The sequence below is a fragment of the Mustela putorius genome, unplaced genomic scaffold, assembly GCF_011764305.1.
Source record: "Mustela putorius furo isolate JIRA1106 unplaced genomic scaffold, ASM1176430v1.1 tig00000095_pilon_pilon_pilon, whole genome shotgun sequence".
NCBI classification, from domain to species: domain Eukaryota; kingdom Metazoa; phylum Chordata; class Mammalia; order Carnivora; family Mustelidae; genus Mustela; species Mustela putorius.
Genome location: NW_025421280.1, coordinates 26,002,429 through 26,025,317, shown reverse-complemented (window position 1 = coordinate 26,025,317; position 22,889 = coordinate 26,002,429). Strand labels below are relative to the sequence as shown.

Below are 22,889 nucleotides of genomic sequence, written 5' to 3'. Positions count from 1 at the left end.
CAGCAGGCAGAGGGAGAAGCAGGCTTCTGAAGGAGCAGCAAGCCCAATGTGGGACTTGATCCCAGGAGCCTGGGATCATGACCTGGGCTGAAGACGGGTGCTTAACTGGCTGAGCCACCCAGCCGTCCCCCCAGTTTATTATTATTATTTTTTTAAGTAAGGTCTGTGCTCACCGTGGACCTTGAACTCACAACACCGAGATCAAGAGTTGCATGATCTACCAACAGCCTGGCAGGCTCCTCTACCTAATATACTTTTAAAAAAGAAATAAAATAAGTTTTTGTGGGAAAAATGTATAAACTAGTAGACCATATTAAAGTAGGAGGGTAGGCTTTTAAGTTTCATGTGTAAAAATAACATGTAAAACATTTATTTTTACAGTGGACAGACGGGCTCAGGAAAAACATTTACGATGATGGGTAAGTGAGTTAAGATGATCATTTCCTGACTTAATCCACACCTTCTCTGATGACAGCACCGAAGCACCTAGTACATTCTGGGGGAAGGCATACTTTCTATATACGATGTTGATCTCATAAAGGTAGGGCTGTTTCCCAGGCTTCTGTCAGATTGTGATAGCAAAGTCTGTGTTTGCAGCTCTGTTCCCGGTCAATGCTCAGCGCAGAGTAGGTGCTCCATGGACAGTTTTTGAATTGGGTTTGCTTTTGCTTTTTATTTTTTTTTAAGATTTTATTTATTTATTTGAGAGAGAGAAAATGAACGAGAGAGCCTGGGAAGGGTCAGAGGGAGAAGTAGACTCCCTGCTGAGCAGGGAGCCCTTAATCCCAGGGGGCCAGGATCATGCCCTGAGCCGAATGCAATCATTGAACCAACTGAGCCACCCAGGTGCCCCGAACTAGGTTTAGTGACTTTATATATTTATAAATCTGTGCAATCACCACCCAGATCAAGATTCCCAATCAGTAACTACCTCCCTCCTTCCCCTGAAATATGTATTATGCTGACTTCTCTGTCACCATCAGTTTTGCTTGTTTTTAAGCTTCTACAGATGAAATTTTACTATGTGTCCTCTTATGTCTGGCTTCTTCGCAGCATTAAGTTTCTAAGATTCACCATGTTGTTGGCTATCCTAGTAGTTTATTCCATTGCTCTGTAGTGTATCATTGTACGGGTATGCCACCTTTTCCATTCTAGTGCTGATGGACGTTTGGATTATTTCCAACTTTAGACTATATGTATAATGTGGCCATGACTGCTTTTTCCTATATGTGTTTTTTATTTTTATTTTTAAGATCATATTTATTTGACAGAGATCACAAGTAGGCAGAGAGGCAGGCAGAGGGGTGGGGGGAAGCAGGCTCCCTGCTGAGGAGAGAGCCCAATGCGAGGCTCGATCCCAGGACTTCAGGATCATGACCTGAGCCAAAGGCAGAGGCTTTAACACATTGAACCACCCAGGCACCCTTGTATGTGTTTTTTAAGGTTCATTTCTAGGAGTGGAATTGCTGGGTCATAGTTACATGTTTATCAGCTCCAGTAGATATGGTCATGATAGATATGAAAGTTCTAGGAACTCCATATCCTTGTCTATATGTGGTATTGTCAGTTTTTTAAATTTTAGCCATTCTGGAGTATGCATAGTGCTATCTCATTGTGTTTTTCTTTGCAGTTCCCTGGTGTCTGTAGACAGCTAAATACCTTTCACATGTTTATTGGACATTTGAACAGCCTCTCTGTAAAATGCCCATTTAAGCTTTTTTCCCATTTAAAAAATTAGCTTGTCTTTTTCCTACTCATTTGTGGGGATTTTTGTAAAATAGAGAGGTTAGTCCTTTGTCTACAATATAGGTAGCAGATTTTCTCTAGGTTTCTCATTTGTTTTTGCAGTTAAGGTATTTTCCTTTGGCCAAGTTTTTTATTTTCTTGTGGTTGAATTTTGGTTGTGGGTTTTTTCGTTTTTTTTTGTTTGTTTGTTTGTTTGTTTTTTAATGGTTTCTGAACTGTGAGTTGTAGTAAGAAAGAGAATTACTGAGTGAAATGAAAAGGAACCATGAGACCTCTGGGAGAAGCACCTTTCAGACATTAGCCTCTGAGTTGGAAGCATATTCAAAAGTGTTCATAGAGGGCACCTGGGTGGCTCAGTGGGTTAAAGCCTCTGCCTTCAGCTCAGGTCATGATCTCAGGGTCCTGGGATCAAGCCCTGCATCGGGCTCCTTGCTCAGCATGGAGACTGCTTCCCCTTCTCTGCCTGCCTCTCTGCTTGCTTGTGATCTCTGTCTGTCAAATAAATAAATAAAATCTTAAAAAAAAAAAAAAGTGTTCATAGAACAGCTGAAAGACCTATGGGGCTAGAGGGGAGTTTTCCAGAATAAGGGGCTAGCAGGGATGGAAGTTGGAATTGTACCCTGAGGCCAGGTCATGTAGGACATGGCGATGATTTAGGATTTTGCTGAGTGGGATGTGAAGTCATTGGAAGGTTTTTTTTAAAAAGAACTACGTGATCCGATGTATAATTAAAAAGATTTCTGAGGTAGATGAATGGACTAGACTAGGAGGGGCTAGAGTGGAAGCTAAGGAGCTAAGGCATAGAAGAGGCAGGTGGTGATGAGGGTAACTAAAGAATATATATATATATATATATATATATATATATATATATTTTAAGATTTTATTTATTTATTTGACAGAGAGAAAGATCACAAGTAGGCAGAGAGGCAGGCAGAGAGAGGGGGAAGCAGGCTCCCCGTTGAGCAGAGAGCCCGATGCGAGGCTCGATCCCAGGACCCTGAGATCATGACCTGAGCCGAAGGCAGCGGCTTAACCCACTGAGCCACCCAGGTGCCCCACTAAAGAATATATTGATTATCTTTGTTTATTATTTAACAGGAAAGGGTTATAAAATTATCTGCGCACATATTATTTGTCCTTTTTGATTACTTACTTGCACTTTTCTACCTCCTATATGTTTGTGTGTATATATACACATACACACACACACGGTACAGTTTACAAGGGCCATTTATTTTTTGAAAGCTTTTATTTACTTTAGAGAGAGTGTGGGGGTGAGGCGTGTGGGCAGAGGGAGAGAATCTCAAGCAGCCTCACCACTGAGTGGCTGGGCTCCATCTCAAGAGCCTGAGATCATGACCTGAGCTGAAAGCAAGAGTTGGATGCTTACGTGACTGCATCACCAGGTGCCCCTACAAGGGCCATTTAAAATATCCCAGGTTAGGAGCGCCCAGGTGGCTCAGTGGGTTAAGCCTCTGCCTTCAGCTCAGGTCATGATCTCAGGGTCCTGGGATTGAATGCTGCATTGGGTTCTCTGCTCGGCGGGGAGCCTGCTTCCCCCTTTCCTTCTGCCTGCCTGTCTGCCTACTTGTGATCTCCCTCTCTCTGTCAAATAAATAAATAAAATCTTTTTTAAAAAATATTCTGGGTTATAGCAACCAAGACAGTGTTAGTGGCTATCATGGGCCCTTCCTTCAGGCCCATTGATGGGCAAGTACTATTCAGTCTCTCAAACTAAAATTTAAGTTGTATGGGGGCACAAAGAAGGAACTGATTATACAGTGTGTCATCTTCTTTCTGTATAAATTTCCTTTCAGTATTGTCATTTTGAAGGACTACTGTAGAATTAAGATGAATAGCTACTTAAGTATTTTTTTACATTTCTTTAGGACCATCTGAATCTGATCATTTTTCTCATAACCTGAGAGGAGTAATCCCACGAAGTTTCGAATATTTGTTTTCCTTAATTGATCGTGAAAAAGAGAAGGTAAAACTTGTAAAAATAAAGTGGTTCTATGAAATTCTGGTTTCAAGCAGTTAGCTACTAATAATTAGCTCATAACACATGGAAGGTCATAGGTGGTACTCTACAATGTGGATAAGCTAGTGTGGCATACAAAAACCTCTCAGTTCTTAAGAAAAAATGAAGGATTCTGAGTTTTTAATTTTTTTTAAATTTTTGGTTTTTAAGCCATGCGTCCTCCGTGAACTCAGAATAAAAGGAAGAAAAATGTACTGCTTCTTAGGCTATCAGGTTTTTGCAAGAGCGAAAGTATAAAGAAAATCTTAACTGAGGAAAACAGATTTATTAAGCCCCATCACTTCCCTGCACATAGGCTCACAGTTGAATGCGGGTATCTCTAGACCCTCAGTATGCCCTGGAGCGATGGGCCCATCCTTGCCTCCTTTGTGGCACCTTCTGCCACCTGATCATAGTTTAGTTTTCATAAACTATGTGTGTGTGACTCCATCATCCTGGCGAAGTGAGCTTCTTTCTTCCGCTGGCTCTCAGGGTGGGCATTTCTCGTGATTGTGCTTCTTTAGCTTGATGAATTCCATGTTTAGGAGCCCTTAGTGGAACATTTTCTATCGCATGCATACCAAGGAGGCGGATGCACAACATTGGCTTACCATTAGTTCCTTTGCAGAAATGATCCCTAACCTTTACAGTTAGCCCTGTACCTTGGGTGCCAGTGAAAGAACTTCAGCGCTCCACATTCCTGTGGTTAAAAATCCTAGAGAGAGGCTTTTGAGACCAATTATTTTCAGTCTTTTCAAGAATGTAACACTTGATGGAAGTAAAACTTTCTGAGTAAGTCCAGTATATGACAGATAAAAAAGGACTTGCTCTTTCTCATCACAAGGAAAAAAATTTGTAACTGTACAGTGATGGATTTAACTAGATTCACTGTGGTGATTTTTTCTCAACAGATATAAATTCTGAATTAATATGTTGCACCCCTGAAGCTAACATGTTGTTTATGTCAGTGATCCCTCAGTTTAAGAAGGTGGAATTGCCCATCTGGACTGCTCAAGTCCCACCTCCCTGTCTTGCTTCTGAGTCACTTCCGGAGACCTAGGCCTCCTGGGATCACAGTTTGATGCTGCCTAAAGTTGTCACGATATGTTAAAACTAGTTACCTAGATTTGCAACTGACTTTTATATACCTTGTATTGTGTAAAGGATAGCTTGGAAGGAAATGTAGGCCTTGCGAAGCATGAAAGGCGGTGATGCTCATGAAGGATAGGGATGAACTCGTGAGAAGAAAATGTCTAAACGAGGCTTCACTTTCCAGGCTGGAGCTGGGAAGAGTTTCCTCTGTAAGTGCTCCTTTATTGAAATCTACAACGAGCAGATCTACGACCTACTGGACTCTGCCTCAGCCGGACTGTACTTAAGGGAGCACATCAAGAAGGGAGTCTTCGTTGTTGGTGCCGTGGAACAGGTGGTGACCTCGGCTGCTGAAGCCTATCAGGTACCCGACACCTTGAGCACTTTGATCCTTAGGCAACATCGCATGCTGTGAAAAGCACTTTGATCTCAAAAAAAGCAAGAATTGAGCTACTAAAAATAATTCCGTAAAGGCGTGACACAGAATGTTCATGAGAAGAAAAAAGAATATGACTGATCTCCCCTTAGTTCGAATAGGACTTTGAAAGCCTCTTGATTTTGCATGATTTTGGTGCTGTTTGTTCCAGTCAGGGACCCTGCAGGGCCCATAGGGATAGTTTGTTAGTGTCGTATTTCTCCAGTGATTCTCCCTGGGAGCTGCCCCTTTGAGGAGCTTCTGGGATTGCTGCTCTTTAAACCAATGGGCTGTTCTCTTCCCTTTATTTTCTACCCTTGTTTACTTATTAGGTAAACGAGTTAGCACTTGGCTCAGGGCAAATAAACCTTTTTTATTTTAAGATTTTATTTATTTATTTGACAGAGATCACAAGTAGGCAGAGAGGCAGGCAGAGAGAGAGAGAGGAGGAATCAGGCTCCCTGCTGAGCAGATTATAACCTGAGGGGAAGGCAGAGGCTTTAACCCACTGAGCCACCCAGGTGCCCAGGGCAAATAAACCTCTTGACAGGAATTTACAAAATACAGCATTTTTATGCCATCTGATCTGGCCAGTTGATTTTAAACGGTTTTTTATCGTGTGATATTTGACACATACGAAATACTACCACATGCATAGAAGTTACTAGCTTAATGTTAAAATGAACGCAGAGGACCTTAAGAATTCAAGACCCAGATATCATCAATACTATCATGTCAACCTGTATGCCCCTCCCTACCTCATGTCCCTGGCTCCTTCCTAAAAATCAACATTGTGCTGAATGTCACGATCATTTCCTTCCACTTTTTTTTTTTTTTTTTTAAGATTTTATTTATTTACTTGAGAGAGAGAGAGAGAGAGACAGTGAGAGGGAGCACGAGAGGGGAGAAGGTCAGATGGAGAAGCAGACTCGCTGCTGAACAGGGAGCCCAATGCAGGATGTGGGACTCAATCCCTGGACTCTGGGATCATGACCCGAGCCAAAGGCAGTGGCCCAACCAACTCAGCCACCCAGACGCCCTCCTTCCACTTTTAAATCACCTACATATGTATTTCTGAAAATGTTAGTTTTGCCTGTTTTTGAGTTTTAATAAATCATGTGTATTAGCTTTCTATAACTTTTTAAAACTAAACATTTATGAAATTTTTATCCATGTCGTATATCACTTATCTTCACTGCTGTGTAGTTCATTGTACGAATATTTGTGTGTCTGTGTTGTCTGTGTGTGTATGTATCACAGTTCAGTAATTTATTCTTCGATCTTCAAACTTTTTAAACTGTGACTCTCATAGTAAGCAATAGGTTTTACCTGTGACCCAGTGTGTGTGTGTGTTTTTGTGTATATATACATACCAAAAAAAATTATGTTGAGATTTTGGTTGGAATTCCATTGTAGTTTTGGCTAAAATCAACGGTAAAAATTCTGTATTAGAGCCATGCAGGCATTTTACAAACTCTTCTTGGGTCAGAAGTTTTGGGAAGTTTTTTGTTTCTAGAAAATTTCAGTTTCCTCTCAGTTTTCAAATATATTGACATAAAGCTGTTCTCAGTATTCTCATTTTTAAAATACTTCGCTGTATTTCATTTTCTTTTTTTACATAGTTGATATTATTTACGTGGCTTTGCTCTTTTAAGGTTTTCTTTGTTTTTCCTTGGGTTCATCCTGCTATCCTTGTTCCAACTAATTAAGCTGGGTGCTTAGGTTAGTAGGCCCTTTCTTTTGTGGTGGAAGTGTTTAATGCTATTAAATGTTAAGTGTTACTACTTATTATTGCTTAAACCACACACAAGTTTTATAAAGCTTTTTTTTTTTTTTTTTTTTAGTTTTATTTACTTATTTGAGAGAGAGAGAGAGATCACAAGTAGGCAGAGAGGCAGGCAGGGGGGGGGGGGGAAGCAGGCTCCCTGCTGAGCAGAGGACCCAATGTGAGGCTCGATCCCAGGACCCTGAGATCATGACCCGAGGCAAAGGCAGAGTCTTAACCCACTGAGCCACCCAGGTGTCCTCACACAATTTTTTAATATCTTAATTGTCTTATGGACCTAAGTATTTTTCCATTATAATTTTATTTTTTGACCCATGAATCGCTTAGAAATGCTTGAAATTCCAGATTTATGGTAATTTAAAATTTATCATGTTGACTCTTAATTGCCACGGGATCAGAAAATATGGTCTTATGTGATGCTTTGAAATTTATTGAGAAATGATTTATGAATTAATACAGTGGCCAGTTTTGTTAGTTTGTGCATGAGAAGAATATATATCCTTGGGTAAGGGTTTTACACTTTTACTAATATTTTTGTCTGTATACTCTGTCAGTATGAAAATGGCTGTTGTGTCACTTATAAGTTGTAGCAATTTTCCCTTTTGCATAGGTGCTGTCTGGAGGATGGAGAAACAGACGTGTGGCTTCGACATCAATGAATAGAGAATCTTCTCGGTCTCATGCAGTCTTTACAATTACAATAGAGTCGATGGAGAAAAGCAATGAGACTGTGAATATAAGGACCTCCCTACTCAATCTGGTGGACTTAGCAGGATCCGAAAGGCAAAAAGACACCCATGCAGAAGGGATGAGGTTAAAGGTAATAGTGGAGTTATGATCTTCAACTTGTGTGTGAATTAATTACTGGAAGTCAGTACCAGCGTGAGTGTGTGGAGGTTACAAAGGAATCAGAATGTGCTTCCATTCTAAAGATGTGGAAATTTTTGTTATGGGGTAGGGACATTAAACATACGTGGGCTAGAACAAGTGTGTCGGTAGCCAGAGTATTTGAATTCATGCCAGAAAGGATGGCAGTACAAATATCAGCCAGGGCCAGAGGAAGAAGGGACTGGATTGCTTGGGGGAAGCATAGAAAAGAAGGAGTTCTTGAATTGGGTTCTCCAAGGGGGCAGGATTTGGATTGGGAGAGAACAGGGAATACATGCCCAGCAGGGGGACACCTCAAGGGAGTATGGCATTCGGCATTTCAGCGCAGATCAATGAATGGGTTGGGTCCTAGGTGCAAGCAGGCCCAGATCACCCAGATCACCGAGGACCAGGAGGGCCAGACCAGGTTTGCATTCAGTTCTCTGAATGCTGGGAAACACTGAAAAGTTTTAAGTGATTTCATGCAAAAGTCCGTTTTATAGAAGCTTAGCCATCTGGCCAATCATACCAGACTCATGAGGGGAGGGTCTGGAGAGAAAGGAGGGCAGCTAAGGTGGTTAATATTTCAGGGGGAGAGCAAGGACCCAGTCCTAGGCTGAGGGATTGGCAGTGGGGCCTGAGGTTCTCCAGATACATTTTACTGCTCTGTAAATGTATGTGGTCTGTTTTGTCAGTAAAGGGTGTGGATGCTGTAGGTGAAAGTGTATGAGGGCTGTGAGGGAGTGTCAGAAATGGTGAAGGACCATCTACTATTTACATTGAAAGTGAGGATCTGGGACGCCTGGGTGGCTCAGTGGGTTAAGCTGCTGCCTTTGGCTCAGGTCATGATCCCAGGGTCCTCGGATCGAGTCCTGCATCGGGCTCCTTGCTCAGCAGGGAGCCTGCCTCTCTCTCCTCCTCTGCCTGCCTCTCTGCCTGCTTGTGTGCTTTCTCTCTCTCTCTTTCTGACAAATAAATAAAATCTTTAAAAAAAAAAAAAAAGAAAAAAGAAAAGAAAGTGAGGATCTGAGCTTCCTAAGCTCTCAGGCAGTTTCAGGTGAACTTAGGCTCATGTTACTTTTTCTTTTTTTTTTTTTTTTTTTTAAAGATTTATTTATTTATTTGACAGAGGCAGAGATCACAAGTAGGCAGAGAGGCAGAAAGAGAGAGAGAGAGAGGAGGAAGCAGGCTCCCCGCTGAGCAGAGAACCCAATGTGGGGCTCGATCCCAGGACCCTGGGATCATGACCTGAGCCAAAAGCAGAGGCTTTAACCCACTGAGCCACCCAGGCGCCCCTAAGCTCATGTTTCTATGGAGACACGAAGCAGAGAGAAATAGCCAGTTTTTACGATAGGACATATGCTGGTCTTGTTTCAAGTGCTTCATGTGTATTAACTTATTTAATCTTCCCAGCATCTCTGGAAAGTAGGTACTGTGATCCTTTCAGTTTTGGAGAAACAGGAGTGAAATTGTCCGGGGGCTCACAGCTAGGAGTAGATCGGAATTCAAGCAGAAGTAGCCCAGCTCACAGACAGTGCTGTCAACACCTTTCTGATTTACTGACTGATAAAACAGCTGCACTTGAACTCCGAGCATCTTGCTTGAGAATACGCACATTCTCTCTTCTGTACTCCGACCACTGCAGACCCAGTTATTGAAGTATGATAACTACAATAAAAATCCAGTGTAGCATATTCAACCCCAACATTTTGCCCTCCCCAAACCACTTTTTTTTTTTTAAGCCTGCTTCCTCCCCTCTCTCTCTGCCTGCCTTTCTGTCTGCTTGTGATCTCTATCTGTCAAATAAATAAATAAAATCTTAAAAAAAAAAAAAAGATTTTATTTATTGGACAGAGATCACAAGTAGAGAGGGGGGGTAGCAGTCTCCCTGCTGAGCAGAGAGCCCGATTCGGGGTTTGATCCCAGGACCCTGGGATCATGACCTAAGCCGAAGACAGAGGCTTTAACCCACTGAGCCACCCAGGCGCCCCGCCCAAACCACTTTTTAAAAGGGTCTTATTACACTTTACAGAATTAGACTGAATAATCTCTTCTGATAAGTTCATCAGTGACTTTGTGGGATGTGGAATGAATGGGTTATTATTCACACTCTTTTAATGTAGCAAACATTTTAACATAAAAGTATTGAAAAATACTCCTTATTAATTCACTGCTGTCGCCTTTTTTCTCCGTTCTTTCCCAGCTTTTATCCCTACCTATAGGTCAATTTAAAACTCTTAGAATTATGAGGTGGCTTTTTGTTTTCTTTACATAATTTCTGTGTTTGTCTTTGAATATGAAAATTGCAGAGTGGGTCAAATAGGAAAAGGTTAGGGATTAGTTGAGGACATCTGGTGGAAAGTCAGTTATCCTTAGTAATATTGTCTGTGACTGGAAAAAAAAAAAAAAAAGGTAATATTGTCCATGACTTGATGTTCCATTCAAAATTCACTGCTAGGCATATTTTAATTCAAAATACTAAAATGAAACCAGTGCATCTCGAATTTTATTCTTTTTCCCCTTAGGAGGCAGGTAATATAAACCGGTCATTAAGCTGCCTGGGCCAAGTGATTACTGCGCTTGTCGACGTAGGTAATGGAAAACAGAGGCACGTTTGCTACAGAGACTCCAAACTTACCTTCTTACTTCGGGTAAAGTAGACCATTGGCTTCCTGGGCCCTTTTTTGGGTTATGCTCACTGTGGTTGACAGTCATGTACTCTCTCAGCCTTAGTGGTAAGAATATCCATTTTCTTTGCTTAACAAAGTACTTATGGTTTCTTCCCTGAAAATGTATACCATTCATATCATTAAACAGGATTCCCTTGGAGGCAATGCCAAAACAGCCATAATCGCAAATGTTCATCCTGGATCCAGGTGTTTTGGGGAAACACTGTCAACACTTAATTTTGCTCAGAGAGCCAAGCTGATTAAAAATAAGGTAAAATACTGAGTACAATTAAGTAAATTAGAAAAATACTTAAGCTTGTAATTGCCCTAATATAAACACTAACTTCTATTTATTTCTCTTTGAAAGCTTAATTCTAAGTAAGATTTGTTTCATCTTTCCTAGCTTTCTGTATTGCTCAAGGAATTTGAGATCTAGATTAGGTCTTATGGTTGGTATGGTTTGACTTGATTTTTCTTAAAGGAAGGCATTTTTCCTTTCTAACTGGGTTGGAGACTAAATTTATTTACCCAAACCATTGCTAACAGAGGGATTGGGGTGTGTGTGTGTGTGTGTGTGTGTGTGTGCGCGCGCGTGCGCGCGCACTCGCTGGGGCTTCACTATGAAGACAGTTTGATGTTGACAAGCTTTGCCTTTTAGGTTGTTTGTACCTGCAAGGATTCGCCATTTTTCTTTCTTTCTTTCTTTCTTTCTTTTTTTTTTTTTTAAGATTTTTATTTCTTTGACAGACAGAGATCACAAGTAGGCAGAGAGGCAGGCAGAGAGAGGGGGTGGCAGAAGCAGGCTCCCTGCTGAGCAGAGAGCCCAATGTGAGGCTTGATCCCAGGACCCTAAGATGATGACCTGAGCTGAAGGCAGAGGCTTTAACCCACTGAGCCACCCAGGCGCCCCTCCCCATTTTTCTTGTATATAAGAAGCTTCCTTGATATTTGTGTACACCAGTGGTCAAAGAAGCTTTTCTGTAAAGGTAAATATTTGAGGCTTCTTAGATAGCGTCTGTCCCAGCTACTCAGCTCTGCCTTGGTGGTGAGAAAGCAGCTGTCAGCAGTACGCAAACATAAGGGCATGACTATGTTCTAGTGCAGCTCTACTTACAAAAACAGATGGCAGACATATTTGGCTATGAGCAAGCAGCTCTTTAACAGCCCCTGGAGCAGGGGTCCCCCACTTATTTTGGAAAGGCTGGATGCCCCTTTGGTTCTAGACAAAAGAATTACAGTGCCATGAATTGGCAGATTAATTTCCTCTTTCTTTCAGATGAGAAGTTGGTCATTTCTGTCCCGCAGGTAGACTCCATGATCATCCTAGCGTGTAAAAGTAAAGAGGTCCATGTTGCCTCTTCTCCTGGATAAGTCAGAAGAGTATAGGTCTAGTTGTTGATTTATTTTATTGGATTATGTATGACTCTGTAGTGGGGTATTCATAATATAAGGAGGAAAAATCACTAGGGCTTCCTGACCCTGTCTCTTCGGGCTTACTAAGAGTTTTTGGAGAGTGGAGAACAGCAGGGATAATTAGGATTATGATGTCACTGATGGGGCAGTGATGTCAGAATGTACAGGGAGTGCCTTGAAATGAGACTGGCGGTAAGCATCAGAAGCAACTAGAAATGGCTGCTGAATACATCAAACGGTAAAACCAGGAGGAGCCTTAGTACTAATTATTAGCAATGGTAAGTCCTATTCTGCAGCCTGCTGGTGGGAAGTGACTAGGATATCTGGGACTCATTTAAGCATGTGCTGTTTAGATTTTTCCCAGTGGGCAGACCTGGCTTAAGACAAGAACACGGGGACCTCAGGACTGTGTCAGAAAGTTTTCCTCCCTTTTTAGGATATTGGGTATTTCACAGCTGGGGCCCTTTGAGCTGATTGGTAGTTAAACTGTTAGCTCTTATTATCACCCTCTAGGTGTTATGGGCCTTTTTGAACCTCTTAGAAGTTGTCTTAACGAGGGGCTCAGTTGGTTAAGCATTTGTCTTCAGCTCAGGTGGTGATCCCAGGGTCCTGGGATTGAGTCCAGCATCATCATCTACCTGCAGCTCCCCCTGCTGGTACACTCACACGTGTGCACGCGCACTGGCTTTCTCTCAGATAAATAAAATCTTTAATAAAAAAAAAGTTTGGGGGCACTTGGGTGGCTCAGTGGGTTAAGCCTCTGCCTTTGGCTCAGGTCATGATCTCAGGGTCTTGGGATGGAGCCCCGCATCAGGCTTTGCTTAGCGGGGAGGCTGCTTCCCCCTCTCTCTGCCTGCCTCTCTACCTACTTGTGATCTCTGTCAAATAAATAAAATCTTAAAAAAAAAAGTTATCTTAAAGAAGTCATTCCTTTAAGATAATTTTTTCAAGAAACGTTTCTTTAAAATAACATTTAGTGTGGTAATAAAACAGAAATAGAGCTGTCCACCAACTCCTCTCTTCAGGAGGGCTATTAGGAAATACAGGGGTGGATTCTTTTGGAGAAGGGGGTTTCTGCTAAGCTGATGGAGCTCAGGCCAGCTCTGCTGTTCATCGTCCCCTTAGAGTGGGCCAAGACAGAGAGGAGGGGATGCTCCTTCCAGAGGGGAAGAGCTGTTTGCTCTTCTCCATGGGGTTGGGGCTCTCCCAAGAAGCAGCAGTGTTAGGTGCACACACCCAGATCCCTGGGTGGCTCAGCCCAACAGGGTGGACCCCTAAGTGGGAGCATCCAGGAGGGGTGATGAGTGGGGGAGAGCCCGTGGCTGTAGGTATGAGGCAAAGGGAAGGGAGGCTTCCTCCCCTCTCTAGCACACTGTGAATCTAGGGGCCTTGCGACCGTTTGTGGGCTGGGAGTGTGGTTTTGTTTGGTGTTTGTAACTCTAGATCCTAGAACAAATAGAATCACAAGTCTTGTATGACTCAAGAGTATTCTTTTAATGCTTTTTAAAAAATTCCTGAACAGGCAGTGGTCAATGAAGACACCCAAGGAAATGTGAGCCAGCTCCAGGCTGAAGTGAAGAGGCTCAAAGATCAGCTGGCCCAGTTTACTTCAGGGCAGCTACTACCGGAAGGCTTTCTGACCAAAGGTGAGATGAACACAGTGTCCTTCATCCTGAGGAAGACCACATGCGGATATTAGTTTGAGAACCCTCTGATGACAGGCACAGTACAGTAAAGCTACCCCCATTTTTGAACAAGTGTATTTGTTTTACCCACCTGGGAACACAGTATAGGCATCTCTCAGGGATTCTGCAGGTTCGGTGCCAGACTGTTGCGGTAAAGCCAATACTACAGTAAAGCCAATCAGTAAATAAAACTTAGGTTTACACTATACTGTAGTATATTTTGTGCAGTAGTGTTATGTCTAAAAACACAATGTACATACATACTTTAAAAATACTCAGTTGCTGAAAAATGGTAGCCACCATCTGAGCCTTCAGCAACTGTAACCTCTCTGCTGCCGGAGGGTCTTGCTTGCACGATGATGGCTGCTGACTGATCCGGCCGGTGGCTGCTGAGGGCTGGAACAGCTGTAGCAATTTCTTAAAATAAGACAACAGCGAAGTTTGCTGCATCGATTGCCTCTTTCTTTTGCGAATGATTCCTCTGTAGCATGAAATGCTGTTTGATAGCCCCTTACCCACCACAGGACTTCTTTCGGAATGGGAGTCGGTCCTCTCAAGTCCTGCTGCTGCCCTGTCAGCTCAGGTCATGTGACGCCCTAAACCCTTTGTGGTCATCTCAGCAGTCTTCACAGCACTTGTCTTCCGCACGAGTAGATTCTAGCTCAGGGAACCTTATGTTCCTTGTCCCATTAGAAGTAATTCCTCATTCGTTCATGTTTTATCAGGAGCTTGGAGCAATTCAGTCCCATCGTCAGGCTCCACTTGTGGTTCTAGTTCTGGGGCTATTTTCCCCACATCTCTGGTTATTCCCTCCACTGAGAACTCTAATCCCTCAAAGTCCTCCACGAGGGCTGGAATCCATTTCTCCCAAACTCCATATTGACATTTTGACCTCTTCCTCTGAATCATGATTACTCTTAATGGCATCTAGGATGGTGAATCGTTTCCAGATTTTCAGTTGACTTTGCCCAGATCCAGTAGAGGAACATTAGCACTTGATGCTTTGCCTTGTACTTTGACATTAGGGAGACGACTTCTTTCCTTGAACCTCATGAGCCAACCTCCGCTGGCTTCAGACTTTCCTTCTGCAGCTTCCTTAGTTCTCTGAGCCTTCACAGAATTGGAGAGAGTCAGGGTTTTGCTCTGGACTAGGCTTTGGCTTAAGGGAATGTTGTGGCTGGTGTGATCTTCTATCCAGACCACTAAAAGTTCTCCCTGAGAGCAATAAGGCTGTTTTGCTTCCTTATCATTCATGGATTTGCTTGAGTAGCACTTTCCACTTCCTTCCAGAACTTTTCCTTCACATTCGCAGCCTGGCTAGCTGTTTGGAGTAAGAGGCCTCACTTTCAGCCTGTCTTGACTTTCAGCGTGCCTTCCTCACTAAGCTTAATCATTTCTAGCTTTAGGATTATAGTGAGACGTGCAACTTTTTTTTCACTTTGAACACTTGGAGGCTATCGTAGGGTTATTAAAGGGCCTAATTTCCATATTGTTGTATCTCAGAATAGGGAGGCCTAGGAGAGGGAGAGAGAGGGGAAGAGCCAGGCAGTCAAGCAGTCAAGCATTCAGAAAACACATTTATTCATTAAGTTTGCCATTTGATATGGGCATGGTTTGTGGTGCCCAAAGTAATTACAGTGGTAACATCAAAGATCACTGATCCCAGACAGATAACTGTAACAAATATAATAACAATACTGAAAAATGTTGAAACGTTGCAAGAATTACCAGAATGTGACATAGAGACGCAAAGTGAGCAAATGCTATTGGAAAAATGGTACCAGTATGCTTGGTCGAGGCAGGGTTGCCACAAACTCTCCACTGGTGAAGAATGCAGTGTCTGCAAAGCATGATACAGCAACACACAGTCAAACTAGAGATGCCCATACTTTGTAATCAGGTAACAGATACCATATGTCCATGATATCCCCATATCTATGGATGTGATGGGAAGGCGGTGTAGAAATAATCTTGAATAATTCTTTCCTCACAGGTGCTGAAAAAAGATACTAATTTCATTTAGATCCACTTCCAGGATTCAGTCATAAGTAACATGTATGTGTTTACTAAACAGGATGAAAGAACTTATTTTTCTTCAAAGAATCGCTAATATGTAGATAGGATTGATTTGAAATCTGTGATCTGGGTACAACAGTCTGATTCTTTTAGATTGAGAACAGTCAGAGGCTGTTTTAGCTCAATACTTGGTCCTAAAATTTGAGAGATAAACATTTGTTTCCATTTTCTTTTCTTTCTTACTGGATCAATTACAGACAAAGATCAGACTAATTACATGAAGTATTTTCAAGAGGCGATGTTGTTCTTTAAGAAATCTGAACAGGAAAAGAAGGTAGGAAACTGAGTCGGTTAAAGGGCATTCCGGATATTTTAGGCTTTTGCTCGATGGCACCTTTCTGAGTGAAATAAAGGGCACAAGTAAATAAAGAAAATGAAGAAAAACTGTGGAAAATTTAATTTTGCCCTTGGGATTAAGTGTCAAGTTAGTGTTTATTGCTTGGTTTGTGGAAATTCAGCCTCCCTGAAATTTCAGGGAGGCTGAATTCCTTTTCATGCTTAACCAAATTATGAATTTCTTAAGTCTCTGGTAGAGAAAGTTACCCAGTTAGAAGACCTCACCCTCAAAAAAGAAAAATTTATTCAATCTAATAAAATGATTGTGAAATTCCGAGAGGATCAAATAATGCGCCTGGAGAAGCTCCTCAAGGAATCCCGGGGAAGTTTTCTGCCAGCGGAGCAGGATCGCTTGTTGTCGGAATTAAGGGATGAAATCCAAACTCTGCGGGAACAAGTGAGTGTATGACATTTGTAGTATTTCTAAAAAGAAGGGAGGTTCGGGGCAAATTTAAGTTTGCCACCAAATTCATGTGAGTTAATATAACGGGAAAGTGTTTTTGAACGAATTTAGCTGACTTGTATGATTGCACAACTTCTTCCCCCCATTTTCCATGATGGTAAAATTAAGAAGGAGGGGAGGAACTGTGAGATGTTGCATTAGCGTCCCACCCAGCAGGCAAGTGTCCCTTGTCCCTTGTCCCGGTGAGCAGTTGTCTGAATCAGCGGTCTCTGTACATTGGGATCCTTCCAACTTCTTCCCCACACCCTTTGGGGCCCTTCCAACTTCTTGATGCTTTTTTTCCTTTTCCCTGGGGAGGATGGGTAGTTAATACAGGCACATCGTTAGGGGGAAAAAAAAATCAAATCTGTTTCTGACTTTTGTACTTTTCTGAGGCTTTTTAATGCATATACAAACTAATATGGATATTTTTACTTTTATAATCATTTTCAACACAAAAGGCAACTTTGTGTACGTACTTTTCTGCTGTGTCTTTCACTTAATATATTTTGGAGGAGGTGGCTTCCTGGTCGATAGAGCGTATCCTTCTTTGCTACAGTGTGTTAATGTCAACAGCCCCGTTTGCATGAAGAGTCGGCCACAGTGTACACTCTTGCACGTTTTTCCCTATGAGCCCATGCCTGGGTGAAAATTTCAAGGCACAGGCCCAGACACGGAATAATGGCGTCGTAGGCTACGCACATGCTCCGTGTGGTCACAACTGCCAGGTTGCTGTCCACAGCCCTTGCGGCGGACCACTGTCCACAGAGCGTGCAGCATTCCTAACGTTTCCAAATGGCTTGGCGGCAAGATTGGTTATTGAGGAAATGTCTGTCTGTCTGTAAATCTCTAATTGTTCTATGTCACAGATAGAACACCATCCCAGAGTTGCAAAATATGCAATGGAAAACCATTCCCTCAGGGAGGAGAACAGAAGATTGAGATTATTAGAGCCTGTGAAAAGAGCCCAAGAAATGGATGCCCAGACCATTGCTGTACTAGAAAAAGCTTTCTCTGAAATATCTGGCACAGAGAAAAAGGACAAGGGTAAGAAATGATTGTTGTCTGCATGTCTTCTAGGGACGTGGTGAGGGGGGATGCTGTTGAAAAAGCATTTTATTGTCTCACCGGTAGGGTCTTCCTTTTGGCCTCAAGACCTAGTATGCTAATTTCTTTTTTTTTCTTTAAGATTGTATTTATTCATTTGACAGAAAGAGAGAGCACAAGCAGGGGGAGCAGCAGAGGGAGATGGAGAAGCAGGCTTCCTGCTGAGCAGGGAGCTGGATGCAGAGCTAGATCCCCAGACCCTGGGATCATGACCTGAACTGAAGGCAGACGCTTAACCAACTGAGTCACTCAGGCTCCCCCGCCCCCCGAGTGTGCTAATTTCTTATGTACATACTTAGGCTTTTATGTTACCAAAAGGCGTTTTCCAAACTCTTTTCTCATAAATCTCGTAGTATTGAGTTACGCAGGCTAAGAGACGTTATCAACGAAATACTTATTATGGTTCTTTTTGGTTGCTAAAAGTTTGATTCAGATATTTCTCTAATTTTTATTAAATGAAATTTTTCCTGCTTTAACTATCTGAAATTAAAAGTGTTTAACTGGGGCACCTGGGTGGCTCAGTGGGTTAAGCCGCTGCCTTCGGCTCAGGTCATGATCTCAGGGTCCTGGGATCGAGTCGCGCATTGGGCTCTCTGCTCAGCAAGGAGCCTGCTTCCCTCTCTCTCACTCTCTGCCTGCCTCTCTGCCTACTTGTGATCTCTCTCTGTCAAATAAATAAATAAAATCTTAAAAAAAATAAAATAAAATAAAAGTGTTTAACTAATGAACACCGGTGATTGTCAAGTGGATGATGTTTACCTGTCTGGCTAAGGTCTATACAGTGTGAGAGGCGTCTGTAGGTCAGACTCCTGATCCCAGCTCGGTGCTTGTGTCCTGAGGTGGTGGGTGCCGGCCAGACCCTGTTAGTTCTACACTGGCCAGCATGCACTGGTAGTTCTACATTATTTCTGTCTGCTTTTGCTCTGTGAAAAGTGGTTTAGTTGGCATCAAATCTCACTTACACATTGGGCAGCTACTGGTGTTAATGGCCTGGGACTTGGCAACAAAGTTTGTGTTTACCCCACTCTCAGAGTGGGCTTTCATCAGATTCCATCTCAGCCTTTGTCATTTCAGATCAAAATTGAGAACACCGTAATCTCATTCTGCAATTGCAACAAAGCCTGTTTGTGTCCATTTAAAATTTTTCATTTTTCAAGTCTTCTTCCACTCTGTTATGACTCAATAAAAGAATAAAATTTGGTTGTGAAGAGACTGATTTTAGATGCAAAGTTAAGATCAGGTTTTGCATATTATTTCAGCTATTTTTCCCTACAGTGGTCTGTATTTTGTTGGCCATTTTGACCTCAAATAATTCCTTGACTTACTGCCTTTGAAAGATACTAACAGTCATTTCTTGATCCCATCATCTTTTTTAAAAATTAATTTATTTTTAAAATTTTATTTCAATTCAATTAACTAACACATAATATATTATTAGTTTCAGAGGTGGAGTTCAATGATTCATCAGTTGCATGCAATATCCAGAACCCACCATCTTCTTAACAAAGATCATTCTCTAAACAACTTTACACAATGTTTTCCCACAGTGGAACTTGTCAGAACTCTCTTCAACATATCCATCTGGTCCTAAGCAATCCCTGAAAATATTTCCCACCAGTTAGATGACCCCAAGCTCTTTCAACGTATAGCCTTTGCTCTTTAGTTCCTTTCCTGGGTAATTTATTGACTGTTCACTTTATCCATTAGCACGAATTTCTGCAGTACTGGCCTGCTGACATCTCAGCGGCCTGATGCGTGCTGTACTTCATGGTTTTCCCTTTCTCCCGATGGCAAAGGTCTTGCCTTCAATATGCCCCTACATCCTGGGGCTTCTCAGCTTCTCAGAAACAACTTCCAGCACTCTTTGACACACTACATTGTGTCTTATCTCCGGCTGAGTTACAGGCTCTTGTTCTTTGGGGTCCCCTTTCCAATCCATCTCTCATTTTCCCTTCGTTGCTTCGAAATTAATACCCAGCAGAGAACTTAGAAAACAGGTTCTTTTCTTTCTCTTTCAAAGACTAAGTTGTTTCCTTATTACCAGGTCAACAAGGATTTTCTCCTAAAGCTCCAAAGGAGCCATGTTCATTAGTGAACACCGAGAAGCTGAAAGCACAACTCTTGCAAATTCAGACAGAGCTGAATAATTCGAAGCAAGAATATGAAGAATACAAAGAACTAACGAGGTAAAGTATAAATCCACGTTCATGCTTACCTGTCTTAATATTTCTTTTTTAAGATTTTATTTATTTATTTGACAGAGATCACAAGCAGGCAGACAGGCAGGCAGAGAAAGAGGAGGAAGCAGGCTCCCTGTTGAGCAGAGAGCCCGATGCGGGGCTCGATCCCAGGATCCTGGGATCATGACCTGAGCCGAAGGCAGAGGCTTAACCCACTGAGCCATCCAGGCGCCCCTGTCTCAGTATTTTTTAATGTGGATTTATTTTAGCGTTTAACACTGACTATTTATTTATTTATTTTTAAAGGTTTTATTTATTTCTTGACAGAGACACAGCGAGAGAGGGAACACAAGTAAGGGAGTGGGAGAGGGTGAAGCAGGCTTCCTGCAGATCAGGGAGCCTGATGCAGGACTCGATCCCAGGACGCTGGGATCTTGACCTGAGCCGAAGGCAGATGCTAAATGACTGAGCCACCGAGGCGCTCCTAACAGTGACCATTTGATTGAGCATTTTATGTTAAATATTAATTCTCATATAGCAACTACCTTGTTTTGACATGAAGAAAAAGCTCCTTAATATATCTAATGAACTAGATGATATAGATGTTTTCTTTCTTTTTTTTTTTTAGTCCTTTCTTCTTAAATGTTTTATTTATTTTTTTGACAAACAGAGATCACAAGTAGGCAGAGAGACAGGCAGGGAGTGGGGGGAAACAGGCTCCCTGCTGAGTGGAGTGCCCGATACAGGGCTCGATCCCAGGACCCTTAGATCATGACCTGAGCCAAAGGCAGAGGCTTAACCCACTGAGCCACCCAGACCCCCGATACAGATGTTTTCATGAATACATCCGTATCTGTTTACCAAATTTAAATCAATGTTGTTATGAATTGAATCAGAATTTTTAGAAATTACAGGTTAATATTCTTAATGTTCCTTGTGTAAAAAAAAAACAAAAGATAAGCTACATTCATAGTATAATTAAGATTATGCTATTCTAAAATAGAAAGAAGTATTTATTTTATTTTTTACATTTTTAAAAAGATTTATTTATTTTAGAGAGAGACAGAGCACACATGGGGGTAAAGGGCACAAGAAGAGAGAGAATCCTAAGCAGGGAGCATGAGCATGGAGCCCAGTTCAGGGCTCAATCTCACGACTGATTTCATGACCTGAGCTGAAAGCAAGAGTTGACACTCACTTGACTGAGACACCCAGGCACCCCAGAAGGTGTTTATTTTAAAAATAACATGCCAGGGTGCCTGGGTGGCTCAGTGGGTTAAAGCCTCTGCCTTCTGCTCAGGTCATGATCCCAGGGTCCTGGGATCAAGCCCCGTATCTGGCTCTCTGCTCCACGGGGACCCTGCTTCTCCCTCCCCCTCTGCCTGCCTCTCTGCCTACTTGTGATCTCTCTCTGTCAAATAAATAAATAAAATCTTTAAAAAAAAAAAATAACATGCCATTTGTGGTATCATCACAGACTATTAGTGTTTTTGAATTGGAGGTCTACCATTTATTAGTCATATACTTTATACTGTAGTTAATTCTTATAGCCAAATATTACCCAAATGGAAATTGAGGGTAATAATTTGAGAATATCTTAGATTTAAAGGGATAAATAGCAAGTTATGTGAGAGTTTAAAGTGTTAAGTACTCTACAAGTGTATGACATTACTTATTACCTGAAATACTCAATTTTTAAATATCCCTTAGGAAAAAGCAGCTAGAATTGGAATCAGAGCTTCAGTCTTTGCAAAAAGCAAATCTTAATCTTGAAAACCTTTTGGAAGCAACAAAAGCCTACAAGCGACAAGAAGTTTCTCAGCTGAATAAAATTCATGCTGAAACGCTTAAGGTAGGTGGTCTGAAGCAATTCTTTTTTTAATTTTTATTTATTTGTTTTAAATATTTTATTTATCTATTTGCTTCAGAGAGATCACAAGTAGGCAGGGCAGTAGGCAGAGAGAGAGGGGGAAGCAGGCTCCCTGCTGAGCAGAGAGCCCGATGTGGGGCTTAATCCCAGGACCCTGAGATCATGACCTGAGCCGAAGGCAGCAACTTAAGCCACTGATCCACCCAGGTGCCCATGGTGGTAGCATATTATACAAAACATTCTACACCTGGGTTTTTCTGTTTTTGTCTTTTCTCTTTCTAAGTTTGTCCCATGACTACAGGGGGAAAAAAAGAACTTTACCTCCTTTTTTTTTTTTTTTGTTTTCTGACAGCTGAACAGGAATCTGTTGTATGGATGTATTACCATTTATTTAAACTAGAAAATGCAGTTTTTTAAAACAAAAGTAGAATTTTTTTCTTTGCTCTCTAAAAATGATGGCCTTTAAAAAATCTGTGTCGGAAATTATTTTAAATTAACTGTGGAACATGGCCAAATGTTTTCTCATCCTGTGTCTGTAACCCCTTAGCACAGTGGAATTAGAGAGCTTGAAGCGTGTGTGGCAGGCTGGTCCTGCTGCTTCCACTTCTAGGTCAGCAAATAAGATCTAAGTGATTAAAAGTTTTACCAAGAGCAGCATAGCAGTTCAGAGCTATTGTTCATTCTCAGTTACATGAGAGTACTTTATGAATACATTTTTCTTGTTTAAAAGAGATATACATACATATGTAAGTTTCAGTTCAAGGTCATTTTGAGCACTGCTGCCAATCTGGTTCTAATGTAGTCCTTCACGCCCCATCCGTGGTGGGTAATTTGTTCTGTTTGGGAATATTTTTACTTAGCAGGTTTTTTTTTTAAATTTTAAGATTTTATTTATTTGTCAGCGAGAGAGAGAGAACACAAGTGGGTGGGCAGCAGGCAGAGGGAGGAGCAGTAAGAGGAAGGAGCCAGCTCTCTGCTGAGCAAGGAACCCGATGCGGGATTTGATCCCAGGACCCTGGGATCGTGACCTCAGCCAACGGCAGATGCTTAACCGGCTGAACCACCCAGGCATCCTTGCTTGGCAGTTTTGTACAGTATATAGGTAGGGACTGGGAAAATAATGGAGAGTTATTTCATAGATTTTTAGCTGAGCTTTTGTTTTTAAATGTAAATGGAATCATC

General features: G+C 41.8%; 1 protein-coding gene across 2 annotated transcripts in view; it reads left to right on the top strand.

Annotated features, from left to right (window-relative positions):
• The window catches only part of KIF15 (kinesin family member 15), a 71,205-nt gene that overhangs the window by 19,499 nt on the left and 28,817 nt on the right, over positions 1-22,889 (top strand). For both annotated transcript variants that reach the window (XM_004760834.3, XM_013060703.2), the window contains 12 exons: positions 382-419; positions 3,639-3,736; positions 5,046-5,225; positions 7,673-7,882; positions 10,455-10,580; positions 10,747-10,869; positions 13,534-13,657; positions 15,970-16,046; positions 16,296-16,505; positions 17,420-17,597; positions 19,702-19,843; positions 21,548-21,689. In XM_004760834.3, coding sequence (XP_004760891.1) covers positions 382-419; positions 3,639-3,736; positions 5,046-5,225; positions 7,673-7,882; positions 10,455-10,580; positions 10,747-10,869; positions 13,534-13,657; positions 15,970-16,046; positions 16,296-16,505; positions 17,420-17,597; positions 19,702-19,843; positions 21,548-21,689 — 1,648 coding nt within the window. The remainder of the gene's footprint in view (positions 1-381; positions 420-3,638; positions 3,737-5,045; positions 5,226-7,672; positions 7,883-10,454; positions 10,581-10,746; positions 10,870-13,533; positions 13,658-15,969; positions 16,047-16,295; positions 16,506-17,419; positions 17,598-19,701; positions 19,844-21,547; positions 21,690-22,889) is intronic.